Here is a 19,819-nt window from a genome sequence, read left to right as displayed (position 1 = left end):
TGTGTGGTGCACACAGAAGTTGTTGTTTTCACGATGATACAGTTATGACATGCTCTCCTCAGTATGTGATTTGTCAGCCAGAAGAGTCAGCAGGTTACGTCCCCTTTGGTCCTCCACCCTTCCTCTGGGATCAGCCCACCCCCGACCACTGGTTCAGCTCAAAAACAGAACAAGCAACCTAAAGTAGCCACAATAATACATGTTTTTCTTGATGAAAGATGTCTGATTGTAACATAAATCTTGATTTTGGGCATCAAACACTGGACCTCCTCTGTTCTCAGGGGTGGGAGTGACTCATTCATATTTACTACTGAGATTTCACTGTAAACACAAACATGTTTACAACAGTTTAAAATAATGATCTAGTACTGTGTAAGTCATTTACTATGGAGGCCCAACTAGTTCATGATTAAATAATTACATAATTACATTAATAAAATTTCTGATATAACCATGAAATTGTGAAAAAATCCAACACATTTTTTAAAGCTCAGCTCAGTATTACGTAATGTGATTTCATTCTGCTTCTTTCATGTGATTCTAGCTGTTTTGTATTTTACGCCATTTTTCCAGATTTTTTTCTGAATAAAACTTTTCATCACTCAAACTCAGGACAGAACAAAAAACCATTCACATCACATCACAGGCTCTACCCTGTAATTATAATTTGTTAATTTAAAAAAAACATTAAATACAATAACTTTATGAATTAAATAAAGGGACACTTTATGATGCTTTAGGGCACATTTATCTTCACTTGTCTGAATTACAACTGTAAAAACAACTGACAAAGGGCAAACATTAACCCAAATTATCTACAGATTGTTATTTTGTATATTATTTTTTGATGTCGTAACACCCTCAGGCCCACTCCTCATGTATTTTTAAACAGGTCTACTCACAGTGACTCTGTGAGGCTGTATGCTAATGTCAGCATGCTAACATGCTGATCTTTAACAGATATAATGTTTACCACCATTTTAGTTTAGCTTGTTAGCGCCACCTGCAGACTGGACCCTGACTGTCTCAGGAACTTACTGGAACCTGCTGTGTGCATTCAATCGAAGCCACTGGTTTTCTGCGTGATAAGAAATAACTCTGTGATGGGAAATGATGAAACATTAATGTGCGTTAATTCCAGTAATGGGCTCATTCTATGCTCACTGCATGCTATACAGCTACTCACAGTATACCTTCATCCATGTATGCAGAAAAAGAGGGAGAGAGGGCCACAAATTATTGATGTCTTCTCTGGAAATAGAGCAGCAGGGAGCTGGACACACAGAGCATAAAATATAGGTTGTGTGACATGAGTTAACGCCAGCAGCAGAGTGATAACGTTACCTCGGATACACTCTGATGACCTGATTCTGCATGTTGCACTCTGAATTTCAGAGCTTTTTGATTGGCTCAGGTCTTAGAAATGTGTCACACACGCCTCCACTTTCACCCAAAAGTTCAGAGCCCGTGTTTTACAGAAGCGTGCAGGCTGTTTGTGTGGGATAAAAGATGTGTGGCTGCAGAGAGGGCAGTAACAGACTGGATGCCATGGTTACCACTCCACACCATCACCATCCTCCGTCACACATTGTTGTCAAGGTAACGGCTGCTCCGGCAGAGGGGGCGCACGTGACTTAGGTGAGAATGCGTTACAGGAACTCAAGCGTGTGTAGACACAGGTCCTATTGATCTGCTCTACAAGGCCTTGAGTGACACCAAAACGTGCCCAGATTATTTTGCCATGAGCCCCACAAACACCGCCCCCGCTCTGCTTCACACTCTGTGTATCAGCCATGATTAGTTACTGTCTTTCACACCATACATGCCAGCCTATCAGCTAGAATAACAGGCCTGGAATGAAAAGGTTTTGTGTGTGAATACATGACAAATTTTTTGGAGTATCTGATTTTATTGAAACTTCTATAACCCACTGATGCTTCAGAATAATATCAAACCACCTACGTGTGAAGACAGACATGTTAATGTAGTAATATCCAATCACTGCTGTGTTAATGACTGTTGTTAATTAATTCATTATCGTTGCTGGTGATTATGATGAGACACTAATAAAAGCAAGATTATAAGATGGCTTGTCAAAATGAAGTTGTTCTCACAGTCTGACTGTCAGATCATTATGGCTGTGTAGCGTTAAAGTTCTGCTTGATTCGAGCATTCCAGTGAGCCAAAATCTACTGTGAAAGAGGTCCATTTGATTATACAGAATTTACGAATGACTTATAACAGTTTTCATATTACATAAATAAAGAGCTAAAAAGGCAATATAAATTAATTAAAATAAAAAAGCAAAAAGCATAATTACCTCATTTAAATCTCATCGAGCAGTTCCTAAAGCTGATTGATTATGTATACATTTCTTATTATTGAAGCTTAAGAGACTAGTATCCTAATTTTAGTAATTTTTTGGTGTTACTACTAAACAGCATGGTAAATATACATCATAAAAAATACATCACAACACAGAGAGAAATTATAAATCCGATCACATGGGTACATAAATTCAAGTTTTTTTGATAGCCTCTATTTTTAGAGTGGGAAGGATGAATGTATTGTTTGATTTTGTTATCAAAAATGAAAAAAGATGGCTTATGATTGGAAAACTTTGATGTATGAATAAGTGATTTAGCGCACAATATAATCAAATTGATGATATTGATATTATTGGTAGATTAATTTTCTTTGGTAATGATTGGAAAGGGAAAATTCAGAATCATTACAAAGGGGAAAAAATGCATTAATCTTGGCCAAAAAGTTGCCTTTAAGATTGGGGACAAAATAGGCTGTTACTCTTTACCTGGAAAGAGATGTCACTTCCGGGCGCCATCTTGGATTAACAGTACAGATAAAAGAGGCGTCGCTAGCCGCTAATAATTTTAAATTGCGAAGCAGGTGGAGTATTTTTTGTCGCAGGTGGAGAGTCTTTAGGGGAGCTGGCACTATTAATTGTTGTTGCCATTAAATGACTGGTGTTTTTTTAAGTATTACAATCGTAGTTCGGAAAAAGCAGCAGCTAGCTTGGCAGGGCTAAACGTTAGCTTACCGTTGACAGAGCTAACCTGGGTTAAATGAAAACTAACCGACGTTTAAAAATGTTTTTTAGCTAACACATGATTCAGCACAACTGTGGCTAGTCAAATACCACTTTTCTACCTGTCCAGCTCTTACAGGTGTTTTACAGTATCTTGAACAGGCGGGGATAACAGCGACACCTTTGGCGGAGCGTGGGAACATGACAGCTAACGGTGTTGCAGCAGGCGGGCAGAGCCTCATCAGGTCTCTGCAGGCGGCTGCTGCTGCTGCTGCTGATGGAGTAGGTGGGACGAGGGCTCCACTCATGGCCATACGGAACTGTTTGTGTCCGAGCCGCCAGCATCAGCAGTGTTTGTAAAGGCGCTTTGTGCATCGCTAATCCGCTCTGATGTCACGGTGCAGAAGGAGGGGCTGAGCTCTCCGCTTTTAATCCGAGCAAGTTGTCTGGAGGGACAAGCAAGAGCCAAACCGAGCCGAGCGAAGCGAGCCAGGCACCGGGGGAGACTGGGGCGATGTGTAGTGCAGCAGCCGGACCCGGGCCTCTCCTCCACTGACATGCAGGTAAATGAATGAATGTCACGTCCCGGGAACCGGTAACGGGAGGCCGGGTTTAATGTGGGGCGGAATGAGACTGTGCTCAGGTCGTTTTTCGCTGATGGCGGATCCGACACCTATGTAGATTAAATCTATCGCTGACAGGAGGGAAAGATAGGAGCATTTAGACAGCTGACAGTTTTCTGTACATTTTATTTTTGTTCCAAGTAGATGTCAGGCTTTATAGGCATTGGCATACAGTGAAACGTACGTCCACTATATCAAGAATACGATCATTTAGGAATTGAACCTTGGATTAAAACGCAAAGAGGCGAAGTGCAAGACTGATCACTAATTGATAATGAGCACTAATCCCAAAAGTAAGGCGTTTCCCCTTTTAACATAATAAAATCGTCCAAGGCCATGGGAGGGGATTTAAGAAGCAAGCAGCCTTCAAAATAAAAGCACTTGCCAGTTTGGCACTTGTTCATGGATTAATCATCTTCCCTCTGGAGCGATGGCGTAGTCTATACGTAAACACAATGTAAGTAATATGACTATTGATGCTTCCAAACATGGACCTTATGCTTCTTGCTGAGTTAGTGGGTCTGTCATTGTATGGTGTGTGTGTGTGTGGTGTGCGCGAGAGGGAGAGGATGATTCACGCGCTCAGGAAAAGATAGAGGAGGAGAATCCCCCAAAGTGAGCGAACGATTATTTCCCTGATCGGTTAAGCTGCCAGTTTTTTTCCTTTATTGATTGTTTTATCCCTAATATGTCAGAAAATAGTGAAACATGTCTGTTATGTTAAGGTGAAATCTTTAAATTGATTATTTTGTTTGGCCAACAATCCAAAACAAAGAGTTTTGGTTTCAGTTTATCTCGGTTTACTGTTACATAATTCAAAGAAAGCAGAAAATCCTCACAGTGGAGAAGTGGGGGCCTGGTAATGTTTGGCATTTTTGGCTTGAAATACTTAAATATCAAAACTGTTGTTGTGTAAATTTCTGCTGATTGATTAATTGATTAATCAGATAACTATTTAAATACTTGATGGGATTTTAGGACAGTTGTAAAGACGTAAAGGTCGGTGCAGCATTCAGGTCTGGGTTTAGGTTGGAAATTTAAAATCAGGATTAAATGTCATTAGAATATCACACTGATATGAGGCTAGATACACTTGTGTAATACATTTGTTTGTTAATTTGATGGATGTGCCTTAAATCTTACCATTTCCTGAACACTGCTGCACTAAAATCAGTCTGCTAACCTCACCATCTAATCTCACAGCCATGTCCATTTTAAAACCTGTCTTTCAAAATCAGTTTATAATCTAAATAATTCATCGGGATGATTGTAAGTTTTTACAGCCAACAGTCCTGCCCAGGGACGACAGGTGCAGAGTAGCTGAAAGATAACTCAGGTGCAGTTATTTTAATTTCACATGGTCTCACAGTGAAGAGTTAATGGCAGCGCAGGTCTTTTTAAGTACGTATGGCACATGTGTGTTGTTGTCCGTGTGTGTTTGTCAGTGTAAGATCAGCGAGTTAATGGGCTAGTAAATCCCCCACCCCGCTGCTTTCACTTCAGCCCGACAGATGGAAGTGCAGTGCTTGGCTCCGCGGGCCTGGTCCCGACTCACTGCCAGGGCCATCTGTGACCTGGGCAACCCCTCCTCTCCGACTTCCCCTGTCCGAGTCACCCGGCCGCTGCCACCCAGTCCCTAAACTCCAGGCAGAGAGTGGGGCATTAGCCGCCCCAGGAGCCCGCCCTTACTCCTGCTGCTTCCCTTCATGTCCCCTTCCCTGGCAGTTGTGGTTCATGCTCAGATTACAGGATCAACATTAACCTTTGCCCTCTGTGTCTTCTCTCTGTCAACCATATTCGATTTTCAAAGACTAGGCTCTATCTGCATGTATAAGATAACAAACACATCAGTAAACCTTCTGTTGCCTTTTCAATATCAAACGTTTACAGTGTAATGGATCAGATGCATTGTAAATGAACTTATTATAAAGATGAAAGCACAAATTCAAATTTAAAAGGATCCATCCAGCATGATAAGAATCTTTTTTTCCATATTTTTCTTTGTGTTTTTTGTAGATTTCCCCACCAAAACAGCTGTGTGTGAATGACTGTATCTAAAGATGGGTGATGTAACTCTTATTCCTGGCTAACCCGGACGTTAGCTTTAGTTTTTGTTTTCATGTTAACGTCCCCGACAACCTCTATAGTCTCATTTAGACACTCGTTAGCAACCGCCTTTTTTAAGACACGTAAAAGTGGAGTATTTTCTGACATATTTTATGTTGCAGAATAAAATGTGAAAATATCTTGAGCTTGTGTTGAAACCACAAACCTTATTTCAGACATTTAGTGAAAAACCCATTTACTTTTGGATGAGGGAACAGGAAGAGCTAACATGCTAATTTACTTCTTGCTCAGTAGTAATCAGGAGGTGGAGCCGCAAGTCAATCATGATGCTACTTGTTTTTTTATTTTTCAGCAACAAATGGCTCATTAAAACCAAGCTTATTAGGAAAATGAACACTTGGAATTTAAAGTAGCACGACAAGAACACATACTGCAGTTTGTTTTGGCTTCGCTTTTGTCATGTCATTCATCTTTACAGTCATGTAGACATTCCCTAAACAAGCTGTACCCTTCTTTCTTCCTTTATATCAGACTACACATTATTTCCCCACTGGTAACCTTTTCTGGAATCACTACAATAGCTAATAGGATTATGATCTGGTGTCCTTTCTCTGCCTGTTGACCTCAGACACAGTGATCAAAAACTGGGCTACTCATTCACAGCAGGGCATTTATTATTCAGGTCGCTGCCCTATCCATTCAGCCAGGTCTTAGCCGACACCGGAGAGATGTCCCTCCTTGTCCTCCTCCTCCTCGTCTTTTTCTCTCCTACCGTCCTGTGCCATCTGCCAGCTGCTGGCGGACGGATGAATGTAGTGCAGATTAAAGTGCACTGCACACCCAGATGAATCCCAGAGGATTTAGGTTTTTGCTATTAGCAGTATAGAGTCAGGGAGTCCCCGGGCTGATAGCTCTGCATCGCGGAAATATTTCCTTTGAGTGTTTTATCCACTTCCAGAAAGATGGATAATGAAGATATTGATCTCTGCTGTTTTTCTGAGAGTGAGATGAAGCTGTTCTCATTGGCCACACTCTCACTCAGTAGATCTTCCTAGCTGCCACTGCCTCCCTGAGCCGAGAGAATTCATTTTCTTTGGTAGCTTTTATCCCAGTCGATTGTATGAATGCCCACTGTCTTTCTTTCTTCTTTTTTGCTGATTCCACTGTTGGAAAGGGGATTTCAGAAGCTGCTAGACTTTGTTTGAAGCATACTGAGGCCTCAGGTTTATATGCAAAATCCCTGGTCCCCAGGTGACACCTTTACAAGTTTGTTTGTGCAACCAACAGTCCAAAACGCATAAATTTAATCAAGGTACAGTGATATAAAACAGAAAGGAGTCAGATATTTGATTGAAATCATTAAATATTTGATTAAAGAGTAAGGAAGTGAGACTAACGATCCAGCTAAGCTTTTTAACGCCACTCTCCATTATTCAGTGCTATGTAAATGAGTGTGTTTTACATTTAACTTTCAATCGCTCAGTGGATCTGATATTTCTACAGTTTCACTTTTCTGTTTTTATCCTGTCTCTGTTTCTCAGCAGGCTGTGCTATGAGCGGGGTTTCCTTGGAGACAAGAGGCATGTTCTGAAAATCCGAGTCGAATCACGCCCCAGCCATGAGCCACAAGTATCAGGGAGAGGCGGCGGGGGAAGCAGGCGAGGAGCACAAGGCACCTCCGAGGAACAGGCAGCCCAACGGGACGACACGCGGGGAGCCTCCCGTACGTCGGTCCTGGAGGCCGTGTCAGATGCTCAACCAGGACGGGGAGCTGGATCCCCACCATCATCACCATCATCACCATCATCCTCCTCCTCACCACCACCATCATCATCATCCGCCCACAGGTCGTGGGCCCCCTCGCCACCGCCGTCGCCCTCCATCAGGGCAGGGGCAAAGCCAGGCTCACGGTGCTGGTCTGGACCCAGCGGTGGCTTCCTCCAGGTCGGATGGGGGCGAGAGTCGGGACCCTGAGCCGCATCCTGTCCAGCAACCACGCCCTGGTGTCGCCCGCTACCGTCGTCATGGCGACCCTAACCCCAGACTCAGAGGTCACAGACAGAGGCAACCAATCAGAGAGACGCAGGACTCCTCACCTGGGGTGGATGAGAGAGAAAGTCCGGCAGAGGTGCAGCTGCAGGTGCAGCAGCGCTCAGGAGATGATCCTGTAACAGACCAGTCCCAGGAGAGGGGATCTCTTCACCAGACTCCTGTCGCTGTTGTCACCCCCACCCACCTCTCACCTGGTCCTGCAACTCATAATGCGCAGCCTCACCCACAACACGCTCCACCTGCTGAGGCAGAGGAGGATCTCCAGGATCACAAAGCAGAGTGTGAAGAGGAACTGCAGGAAGTTAAGGAGAAGGAAGAAGAACAAGAGCAGGCGGAGGACAAGGGAGACCGCCGCTCGACCGCGGGTCACTCCAGCTGCAGCCGGGACGACGTGCAGACAGTCGACGACGGAAGCAGAGGATCAAGCAGAGAGGGTGGAGGAGGATCAGGAGGAAGCGATGGATGAAGTAGCGGAGGACATTGCTGCTGCTCAGGGAAGCGAAATCACCGATCTCTGCTCTGACACGGAGAGCGCCGCTTCGCTCAGCATGGACGGACCACTCCACAGCCCGCCGCCGCTCCAGTCACCGACTCCCCCTTCGTCCCCTGATGTTCCACCTTTCCCCCAGCTGGACCACTTCAGCGAGGACGCCAGTATGAGCCCCCTCCCCGACAATGACCTACCTGAAGATGAAGACGAGGATTGCTCTGAATCGATGCTCGCTGTCTCCACTCCACCTCCTTGCTCTGACTCTTACCCAAAAACCTATGCAGACTTTTATACAGAGTCCCACCAAAAGTCTTACCCGGAGCCTGTCTATGAGTCCTACTCAGAGCCAAAATCCCATCCCAACTCGTTTCCTGAACCTCTCAAGACCTCCTATCCTGAGCTACACAGAGAGCCGTGCAGGCAACCTAATCGGAGGATTGAGCCTAACGAGTCCCAGCAAGAGTCGCGTCACGAGCCCTTCAGCAGCCATAGAGAGGAGAATGTACAAAAAGTGGCTCCAGCCTCCCCCACCAAGGGCTCCCATCATGCACCGAGGCATGTCAGAGACCGGGGTTCACATCACTCCCCTCTGGACCGCTCTGTTGGCTGCCGGCTGCACCACTACGACGGACAGTCAGACGGCGAGGGCGACAGCGGCAACCAAAGCCCCGTCTCCAGAAGTCGCAGGCAGGCACCCAGACGAGCAGAAACCCAGGACAAGAGCCCCTCGTCCGGGCAGAGCAGCTCAGGCGAGGCCCACGAGGAGTGGAACGCGGTGGGGGAGGAGGGTTCAAGGGGCTCGGGAGACGCCATCAGCCTGGCGATTAAAGACATCAAGGAGGCGATTGAGGAGGTGAAGACAAAGGCGGTACGCTCCCCCTACACACCTGACCAGCCTGTGGAGCCGATATGGGTGATGAGGCAGGAGGTCAGCCCCACAGAGGACGTTTACCCTCTGCAGGCTACAACTGGCTATGTTAGTATGACTTCACTTATTATTAATCCTTACTGTGTCTGTTTTTAACTTAAAAAACATGTCTCCCAGAGGAGTCTCCGCTTTGTCAACTGCTTCTGTTAAAATACCTTATTAATTACTCAAAGAAAAGTGCAACGTTTCAAGACCAAATTTGACAAATGTTGCAGTTTGAGTATTTAAAAAACTAAATGGGAGCTGTGTTGCAAGTCCTTTGGGAGATACAATTAAAGCAACTGTTGTTTGAGCTCAGCGCCTGAACACGATAGATGTTTTTACACCCAGATTATTTAAAAAGAGTAGAGAGTAGAGTTTTTTAATGATCAGGTTTTGCACAGTTTCCAATTTTACAGCTCAGAACAAGTTTCAAAAAATAGAAACTGAACAGAAAAATTAGGAAAAATCTCCAGTTACCTCTTAGTAAGTTAAAAAAATAGTGAAATTACAGAATATTTGTGCTGTTAAGGGTGTTTTTCTAATATTTCAGAAGACATTCCTGTGGATTTCCAGGCTGGAAAAACAAACACGTTGTTATCTTTTACATTGCTAATTGTTTAATTAAAGGAATATATATATGCTTATATATTTTTATTTCTTTTCCCAAAATGTTGACCTGTTCCTTTAATGAAGTGCTGATGAGTGACTTTCCCCAAGGAGTTTGGTCTGCAGTGTTGCGATAATTAAATTCAACATCATTGCTTCCAGGAAGTTTTACATCAAGATTTACATCCTTGCCTTTCATTTCATTTTGTGTTACTTGGATTAATGCCCAAATCCTGAATCATGTATCCCCGGAATAAGGTGTCAGCTTGAGTTGCTGCATTGCAGTTTCATAGGAGTGATTTTTTTTTTTCTCTTTTCACTCTGTTTTCTCTCCTCAGTCTTCTCCTCACTCCCCCTCTCAGTCAGCATCTGAGTCTCCATCCTGCTACGCCTCGGTTCCGGTTCGTGAGCAGGTCAGTCCGCGGAGAGCCGACTCATCCAGATCGGTCCATCCCCAACATTATCACCAACAACAGCAGCAGCAGCAGCAGCAGCAGCAGCAGGCTCAACACAACCACAACCACCACCACCAAGGCCACCAGAGGGACGCTGCGAGGCCGCCGCAGGCGTACACACAGCCGCAGGCGTACGCGCACATGCCGCCTAATCAGCATCAGCATCAACAGCGGCAGCATCCGCAACAGATTCAGCATCAACAGCAGCATCAGCCGCCTCCACCGCCTCAGCAGCTGAGGCCACAAGTTCAGCCTCCGCCGCCTCCACAGCAGCCGTCTGTCCAGGAGGTGAGAGGGCTCCAGAAACTCCAGAACTTCCCCAAGATACTTTAGATTTTCAACTTTTCCTCTGCATAAAAGTAGTCTAACAGTAGATTATGTGCACACTGAGAACAGGAACCTCTATTTGCAAATTCGGCATACCTTATACATCTGCCTTCTTAAGCACAAATAATCCTCTGACCCTCCGTGCTGTGAAACCCATTTGCAATCCATACACAAATCTGCAAAAAAACTATAGCCACGGTTTCTAAAAATGACTCAAGTGTGATGATAAGAGCTGCAAAGAGAGGCATCTTTTACAAGGTGTTTATCTGCCTGCAGCTAAATGGCTGACAGCAGGAAAAGTCCTGCAGAATTTAAATGAGTTAGGAGAGTATGTGAGTGGAAATAATAAGGATGGTGATGTAGGTTTTCTTTTTTTTTTGGTGCCTTCTCAGATTCGCAGATCTCTTGCCCCCTTTCCCACATTTGTGGACGGTGAGTGGGCTCACATATCATCAGAATTTGATTCTCAGCTCCACATCTGTTGTTATTATATAAATGGCTCTGTTCTCATGTTCTCATGTCTTTGTGTACATTCTCCGTAACATTGGTTCGCGCAGTCCCGGGACCGTGTGACCCAGAGGACCTTATTGACGGCATCATCTTTGCGGCGACCTACCTGGGCTGCACCCACCTGCTGTCGGAGAGGACGCCCACAAAGAGCGCCCGCATGCAGCAGGCGCAGGAGGCCATGAACCGAGTCCGGGTAAGAACAAACTACATCTTATTTAAAAATACAACATACATACAATACAACATTTTTAGTTTTTTTTGTCATATCTCTGAGGATATAAAGTAAAGCTGATATAGAAGATAAATGAATCAGACAGTGTGGAGTATTGATGATTTTAATAACATGAAGCCGCTGGGAGTTTCTCAGTCAGAACAATATCAAAAGATGTGATATTGCGAAGTAGCGTGGGATCAGTTGTCAGTTGTTCAGGTTTTTACCAGGAGCTGAATCATCCACAGAGATCTACTCCTCTCCAAAACAAATAGACCCAGTGATTAAATCAGATTAAAACACTGAATAAATCAGTTTCATGCTAAAAACCTGAATTTTCCAATGCAGTTTGGCGGACATAGCACTTTTTAGAGAGGCTGTGGGCCGAGCTGCTGCTAACATTTACTCAGTTTCTCCAATAACTTAAGATCCAGACATCTGATGATTAAAATCCTTTACCTGGCTAAAATATAAAGTTAAAAACAACCAAGATCTAGACAGGGTATCATAAAAATGAGGCTTAAAACTAGATAAAAAATCAATTTTGATGACTTCTGGCAACCACCGCATGGAGATAGGGAATATGTCGCCATTTACAAGTGACCAAATGAAATTTTTAAACATTTTAAAGCAGAAATGTTACATATTACACCCCCTGTTGAGGTTGTACTTTTTCAAATTGATAATGGACCTTCTAACAGATATCAAGGAGCTCAAAGAGCAAAGCCTCAGCTCCTTGGTTTGGAGCTACAGTCCATTTTCTAACACACTCGGACACACCATCAGTGATGTAACCCGAGGTTCGCTTCATATTTGGGTCTTTTAAAGTCAGAAACCCTCAGCAGGCGACACAGCCAGCGGGCGAAAAGTCCCCCGGTTTGTGCACAATGCATCATCCACAGATCACTGCTCCTGATCCACAGTCGCACAGGCTTCTCTCCTCAGCTCCACTGCATGTTATATAAACTGCTGTTCGAGGCCGTGGAGACTGTAGACCTCCACTTTCTGCTCCAATCACTCTGTATAATGTCAAACAGGCATCACGCAAAGGGAGGACACTTTTAACTTTGGTCACAATTAAAGTATCAGTGCATATTAATGCAGCTTGTATCATGTATGATTTCATGCGGGGGTTTTGAGTGCGTTAGAGGACGTGTTCTGAGTTGGTGAGAAAGACGTCTTTACGGTGACAGCGTGGCGTTCAAACGTAGCGGGAGACGCTGCCGTTTCTGAGAGACGAGCAAAGAACGAAGAAAAGTCAGAAGCAGGGGAGAAAAAGAAAAAAGAAAAAGAACCAGGAGCTCAGGGCGAACTCTGCTTTTCCGGACGGTTGACTGACAGTTCCAGGACATCGCCTCCGTTAAGGTCTGAGAAACCTACAGGGAGCGAGGAGGTTGGAGACTGTATAATGATGAGGGGGATGCATAAGTAACGGTAACAGGCTGGGCGAGCTGACATCTCACTTGTTGGGGTGCAGTGATCCGACTCGGGCTGAAACAGAGAACTGATCTGATACTGTTCTTTTTTTTTTTAAAATCAGTGTGGAGCTGATTAAGATTATTTCTTCTTGGCTGTAACTACACATCAGTTCTTAACTAGTAGAGAATCGTTTTGTTTAGACAGTTTATCAGTTTCTGTTGTTGTTGCAGTGCATCAAACATTGAACTTATTTTATACATGTACACACACACATTTCCTGCTGTAGTCTGTGTACTGACAAACAGCACTTAGCTTCTCTCAGAGCATTTTCTGTCATTGTAGTTATTACGTTTGTTGTTGTTGTTTGTGTTTTGTATTTAAAATAATCTCAAGAAAATATCTAAATATAGTTTTAGAACCATATCGAGCTATTTTGTGGTAAATTTGCTGCCTTCACATTAAAATCCTTTGTTTTTTATTGTGAAGGACAAACAGGAAATGTTGTCTTTAGTATAAGTGACCAGATCAGAACAGAAAAGTGTATTTAATGTGCACCAGTATCCAGTATAGTTTTTGTTGTATTCCTTACTTCAAATGTTGCGTGTCAGTATTTCCAATGGTAAAAGAATAATTCGTATGACGCGCTTATTATTTATCAAAAGTAATACGCATATATTTTGTGAGTTTCTAATTTTATTTGCTTATGGTGTGTTTCTTTTAAACATACAACATGATAGTAAACTATAGCAACATTGTACAATAACAAAAATATGATAGTAAAAAGCTGTTATACAAAAATATTCTTTAGATTCATAAGTTGGAAAGAAATAAAAACATCCCACAAGTGTTAAAAGAATTAATACATTTCCATTTACATCTACAATATGTAGAAATAGAGAAATTATTTTGTGTTATTTTTAAATGCATCGTGAATGTCTGAATAGTCCAGACAGGAGCTGATTATTCCAAGCTGACAAATAAACAAAAATACAGACAGAAAACAGCAACATAATGATGAAAATATACAGAGAAACAGACGTGTCTGTTGTGACACTGACTAACGACGCTCCAGGACGGCATAGAAAGGCGGACGCTGATTATAACATGAGTTGTCTGTCGACCACGGAGTGAAATACGGGAGGTGACGTGAGCGCTGTTAACAGCGCGATAACACGGTGACGTCCACCACAGGTCAGGAGTCAGACTCTGACTTATGATGATGTGATGTGCAGCCTGCGGGGCCTCCGAGCAGCGTGGGTGAAATGAGACTCGGACTGATGTGTTCGCTCCGGGGTCTGCGAGGGTCTCAACAACAACAAAACATTTTGTTACTACAGAAGATAAAAGCCTGTTAGCAGTAAAGTCAGATTTAACAGAGATCTGATGATGGGCATTTATAGAAAAGAGTTTTTAGAGCAAAGGCTAGACACGAGCTGCTGCATCAGTCTGAAAAACATCAAAAATCATGAAATATAAAAACTACATTTAGTTATTTTGTCTCTAAACTTGAAACCTATGATTAAATCAGCAGCAGAGTTTTAATAGTATGGTTTCCAGTCGCAAGCAGAAAAGAGGTTTAAGGAAATAAAACCAAAATTATGAGATAAAAGAAACTTGACTGACTCTTTAAAGCCTTTACGAATGCTTCCAGAAACCTGACATAAATTCATCCTTACTGCACATTTTAGTTTCTATAAATGTGAGACTTAAATTGGGATTATCTTCAGTAAACTGAACCCTAATGAAATGTCCAAAACAAAAACATACAGCCATCGTTAATGTTAAAAAGAAGAGAAAATTGCATCTTCCAAGTATCGATTTTAAACCTGCAGTGCGGAGCTTTTGTCTCCCCCCTCTGGCAGTGAGTGTAATTACAATCCATGTGTATCCTTCCTCTGAACGCTGAGTTTCTTTTTAATCTGGAGCATCAGAAACTTTTCTTAGACACTTCTAAGTCTAAATATTTCATCCCTTAATATTTAGAAGTCTGAATCCAGGTGGAATCAGATTAACTCCACTTTCATCATGTGTACTGATAGAGATTGGTTTATTTTAAACCTCAAAAAACAATATTTTAGAGAGAGAAATGGTGGCACATGCCAACATTTGGAAACACAAACCCTGAGCTGTGCTGAGGCGTCTGCCAGAAACACATGAGGTCGCTTCTCTTTCTTCGGGGTCGTTCGTGTCACATTGATGAAGAGAAAACTTTTTGATAGTGTGTTGCTGCGAGGGGCCTCTGGCGGTCTGCTGTTGTCAGATGTGATAGACAGTAACATCACTGTCCTCCCACACACACACGCAGACACATTCGCAGCACACACCTTTAAGGTCCCTTTTTGTCCATTAATTTGGCATTTGGCATGGAGGCAGTCTACGGTGGACGAGACGATTGGGTTTTTGTTGATCCAGCTGAAAATGTTGTCTTTCTTTTCTGCTTTCTGATCACTGCAGGCGGCGCAGAAGCAGGCAAAGAACAGGAAAAAGGTGAGTTCTTCTTGTTTATTCTCTCTGTTTTTAAAGTGACATGTGAAAGATGACTTACTGTATCGATCTGCGTGGAAATTTAGATTAAAATAACTAACATAGGTCTGCAGATTGCTGGTTTCTACTGTTTTCTCTCCAGTTTTCCCTCCACAATCAATGTTTGTTGCATGCAGATTGCATGAGACTTTCTTCCTTTTTTGTTTCCTCTCTTACATTTGATGCCTTTTTGACAGTTGTGACACCTGCTCTCCTCCTTTCCTGTTAATTAACCAGTTGCTTCCTCCGTTCACGTCTTTGCTTCTTGTTGTTTTCTCTCCGGCTGTGCAGAGCCCCGACAGCGAGGCTCCGTCCACGGCTGAGGTCGATCTGTTCATGTCCACACAGAGGATCAAAGTCCTCAATGCAGACACTCAGGTAGGAAATAATTGTACCAAGGGAAATAATCGAGCAGCAGATTCTCTCTCCAATTAAAAGACATCTCTGTATAGCAAGACTCATCAAAAAGCAATTAATTTAAGATCTTCACATCTTTTTTTGGATCACCAGGAGTCTTTAATGGACCTGCCGCTGAGGACGATCTCCTACATAGCCGACATCGGTAACATGGTGGTGCTGATGGCCCGGGGGAAGATGGTCCGGTCCCGCAGCGCGCAGGAAAACCTGGACCACACGGCCGAGCAGACCAACATGACCCACGACGACAGGCGGCTGTACAGGATGATCTGCCACGTCTTTGAGTCTGAGGACGTGAGTTATAACTGACATTAAGCCTGTTACAGGGAATCTGTAGGTCTTGAAAAGTCATGAAAAGCAGTGATTCAAGGCCTTAAAATGTGTTAAAATGTCCAAAATGTATTCGATTTAATTGTTGTTTTAACTTTATTAACAGCACAACACTAAGTTAACAAGCCACAAGATAGAAAATGACGAAGGAAATGATGCACAAAGTGAGCTGTTACGACTGATGAAAATACTATTTCCAGGTCCAAAACGGAAACAGTATTTTCATTGGTTGTTGTCAGGAAGCCAGTATATCACCATCTGAGACAAACACAAAACACCCTGCTCCTGCTAGAGCAGGGTGTTTTCTCCTTATGCTCATTAAAGCCTCAAATTAAACACCTGAAAAGTGTAAAATAAGGATGCTTTGTTTGCTGAGATCCTGAAACATGGTGACGTTGCTCAAAAGAAATCCGAAAAGGGAAAGAAAGACGAGCAGTAAAGTGACAAGTTCTTGATTGATCATGTCGCTTGATCATGAGCTTGACTGTGCAGATGAAACTCCCACAGGAAAGTATAAAAGTTAGTGTCACTCACAAGCTCCCGTCCTGATCTCTCTCCCTCTTTCTCCCTCCCTCCCTCAGGCTCAGCTGATCGCTCAGTCCATCGGTCAGTCCTTCAGCGTTGCCTACCAGGAGTTCCTCAGGGCCAACGGCATCGACCCCGAGGACCTGAGCCAGAGGGAATACAGCGACCTGCTCAACACTCAGGACATGTACAACGACGACCTCATCCACTTCTCCAAGTCTGAGAACTGCAGAGACGTAAGTCGAACAGCAGGTGGCAGCACAGGCACAGCAGATTCAGATTTACTGCTTGAGCTGAAATTGAGTTTAGTTCATCTTTGGGTTCGTTTTCACCTCCAAAAAAAATGAACTCCAGCTGGAATTTAACTCAACTTTTGTCCATATAGAACAACAGCACCTTTCAGTTTAGGTGAATTCATTAATATTTGAGCTCAAATGAGCCAGTTTTTATTTTTCTGCTCAGTCTGCTCTGTTAGTTTGCCTTCCAGTGGTTTCAAATGAGCAGCTGGTTATTTTTGGAGTCACAGCTGTGTGACCGATGTCCGACTGGAAAAATGTCATTTGGTTTAGAAAGAGAGAGAGAGAGAGAGAGAGAGAGAAAAGTCAGTAACCTCAGTATGAAGGTGAATTTGAGACGCTCAACCTGGTCCGACCTCAGACCCCCCTCCCTCCTCCCTCCTCCCTGCTGCCCTGAACGCCTGCTGTCGTCTCGCATTTTTCAGAATCGGGCATTTGGCCACGAGAAGCTCAAACGGGGTGCAGTGTTACTGTTTCATGTTGTTTAGATGACTGTGTTGCTTCACTAGGAGAGATTTCAGTTGTTTGAAACTGAATGGTGAATGTTAAGGTTATATTCCCATGTTTTTGGGTGTGCATGATTGACAGGGACAAGAATTGGCAACCAGGAAGTGCTGACAACTCAGATTGTTATTATAGGTGTCTGACAACATTATAAAAAGGATTCCAGCAGAGATAAACCTTTTTGGTAAAGAGTAAGATGCTTTTTCTTTGACCAGAAATATGATTATATATCAGTACCAGACTCCATTGACAAAAACAGGAATTTTACTGAACAGAGCACTGGAAGATGCTGGATTACCGCTGCCTCGATTTGTTTGTTTGTTTCAGTGGTGGAGGAAGTATTTGGATCCTTTACAGAAGTAAAAGTGCCACACAATAACACAAACAAACTAACAGATGGAGGCAGTGGTAGATTAGCTGCTCTTACATTCTGCGAGCTAAAATTCCTGTTTTTGTCAATGGAGTCTGGTAACTGGTAAAACAGCTTTTTTTGGTTAGACAAAAAAGGATCTTACTCTTAAATAAAAACCTCTATCTCTGTAGGAATCATATCTATAATGTGGAACGTTATGTTTTGTTTTTGTTTGTTTATGTTTACACCCATAACCAAGGGGAAAATGAGGCACAGGTTCAAAATACAATCTTGTTTTGAAATAAAACTCGACTTGTTTCCCCGCAGGTTTACATCGAGAAGCAGAAAGGAGAGATCCTGGGTGTGGTGATAGTGGAGTCGGGCTGGGGCTCCATCCTCCCCACCGTCATCATCGCCAGCATGATGCACGCCGGTCCTGCCGAGAAGTCCGGTCGACTCAACATCGGAGACCAGATCATGACCATCAACGGGACCAGTCTGGTGGGTTTACCGCTCAGCACCTGCCAGAGCATCATCAAGGTATGTGGACATGTTGACAGTGTTGTATTTACTTGAAATTAGTGCCTTGAGTCTCTCGTAGCTAACTTGACTCTGTCCTCCCTCAGGGTCTAAAGTCTCAGTCCAGGATCAAGATGAACATCGTCAGGTGTCCTCCCGTCACCATGGTGCTCATCCGCAGGCCGGATCTCAGATACCAGCTGGGCTTCAGCGTCCAGAACGGCATTGTGAGTCTGGGCTCAGACATTATTTATAGGATTCCTACAGAGATATCCCTACCAGACTCCATTGACAAAAACAAGAATTTTACCAAGAAGAACCCAGGAGCTTCTTGAATACCACTGCCTCCATCTGTTTGTTTGTTTGTGTTATTGTGTGACTTTCAGTGGTGGAAGAAGTAATCGGATCCTTTACATAAGTAAAAGTACCACACAATAACACAAACAAACTCACAGATCGAAGTTTGGCGTATTCCAGCAGCTCCTGTGTTCTGCTCGGTAAAATTCCACTTTTTGTCAATGGAGTCTGGTATTGAAGAAGAGCTTTTATTTTGTTAAGTGTCTTTCTATCCTCATACAAACCAGTATCAGTTTCCTATTAACAGACCAAGGACACATTTTACACTTTCCTCTGTGTGTGTGTGTGTAGATCTGCAGCCTGATGAGGGGAGGCATTGCAGAGAGAGGAGGTGTTCGCGTCGGTCACCGCATCATCGAGATCAACAGCCAGAGCGTCGTGGCGACGCCTCATGAGAAGATCGTTCAGATCCTGTCTAACGCCATGGGAGAGGTCAGGGAAATTCTGAGCGTCCCTCTTTCTCAGTTGCAGAGTTTAATTAGCTTTTTTAAGTAAACACAAAAAAACCTCACAGTTTTATTTCTTTCTGCTCCAGATCCACATGAAGACGATGCCTGCGGCCATGTACCGTCTGCTGACAGCACAGGAGCAACCTGTCTACATCTGAACACACACTCCTCACTCCTCTCACTCACAGCACTCAGTCTATCTTTACTACTGTCCCTCCATCTTTAGGTTGTTTTAATACCTTTCCTCCTCTCTGTATCCTGTTTGATATCACTTGACTTGCCTTAATCTGTACAGTGGACTGTCATGTAAACATGTACATCTACAGTGTGACAGCAGAAGGCAGATTATCTCACTAGGCCGAGTGTTAATGTGACGTGTTATGTTCGACCAAAGAGAAATTGTGGATTTTATTGTGCATATTTAGGTGGAAAAAAAGAGTAAATATTACCTTTTTTTGTTAAATAGCTGTAATATCTGAATGTACTTTTAATCATGTTGGACCTTTAAGTTGTCAGGGCGAACCAAGTGATACAAAAACTCTACACTGGAGCTATCAAGGAATGCATGTACAGTTCTGCTGAATAAACTCTATGAAGAAAAAGACGGTAAATTCTGGTTTGTTGTCTGGTTTCAACAGGATTTGAGCTGAATGCAGTCTAGCTGTTTAAAGGTCCTGCTTGAGAGCGACAAGAAATTACTGCATGGAGGTACGCACAGAAACGACTCAAACCCAGCTATCTTATCTTTCCAAATTATTTTCTGAATCAAAGTTGAACTTTTCCATGAATTTTAGCCTGAAATCACAACAAATCTGGGATGTCATCCACCTA

General features: G+C 43.3%; 1 protein-coding gene across 1 annotated transcript; it reads left to right on the top strand.

Annotated features, from left to right (window-relative positions):
• Window positions 1-2,828: 2,828 nt before the first annotated feature.
• On the top strand, window positions 2,829-19,592 carry LOC108889020 (amyloid-beta A4 precursor protein-binding family A member 1-like). Its single transcript, XM_051072777.1, is given in 14 exon segments — window positions 2,829-3,609; window positions 7,281-8,197; window positions 8,199-9,254; window positions 10,133-10,537; window positions 10,969-11,008; window positions 11,134-11,279; window positions 15,171-15,203; window positions 15,531-15,617; window positions 15,750-15,950; window positions 16,568-16,747; window positions 17,991-18,203; window positions 18,290-18,409; window positions 18,831-18,971; window positions 19,075-19,592. Coding segments are annotated over 13 exon segments (3,537 nt in total). The 5' UTR covers window positions 2,829-3,609; window positions 7,281-7,354; the 3' UTR covers window positions 19,147-19,592.
• Window positions 19,593-19,819: the final 227 nt, after the last annotated feature.

This window comes from Lates calcarifer, linkage group LG9, assembly GCF_001640805.2.
Source record: "Lates calcarifer isolate ASB-BC8 linkage group LG9, TLL_Latcal_v3, whole genome shotgun sequence".
Classification (NCBI taxonomy): domain Eukaryota; kingdom Metazoa; phylum Chordata; class Actinopteri; family Centropomidae; genus Lates; species Lates calcarifer.
This window is presented reverse-complemented; position numbering and strand designations above follow the sequence as displayed.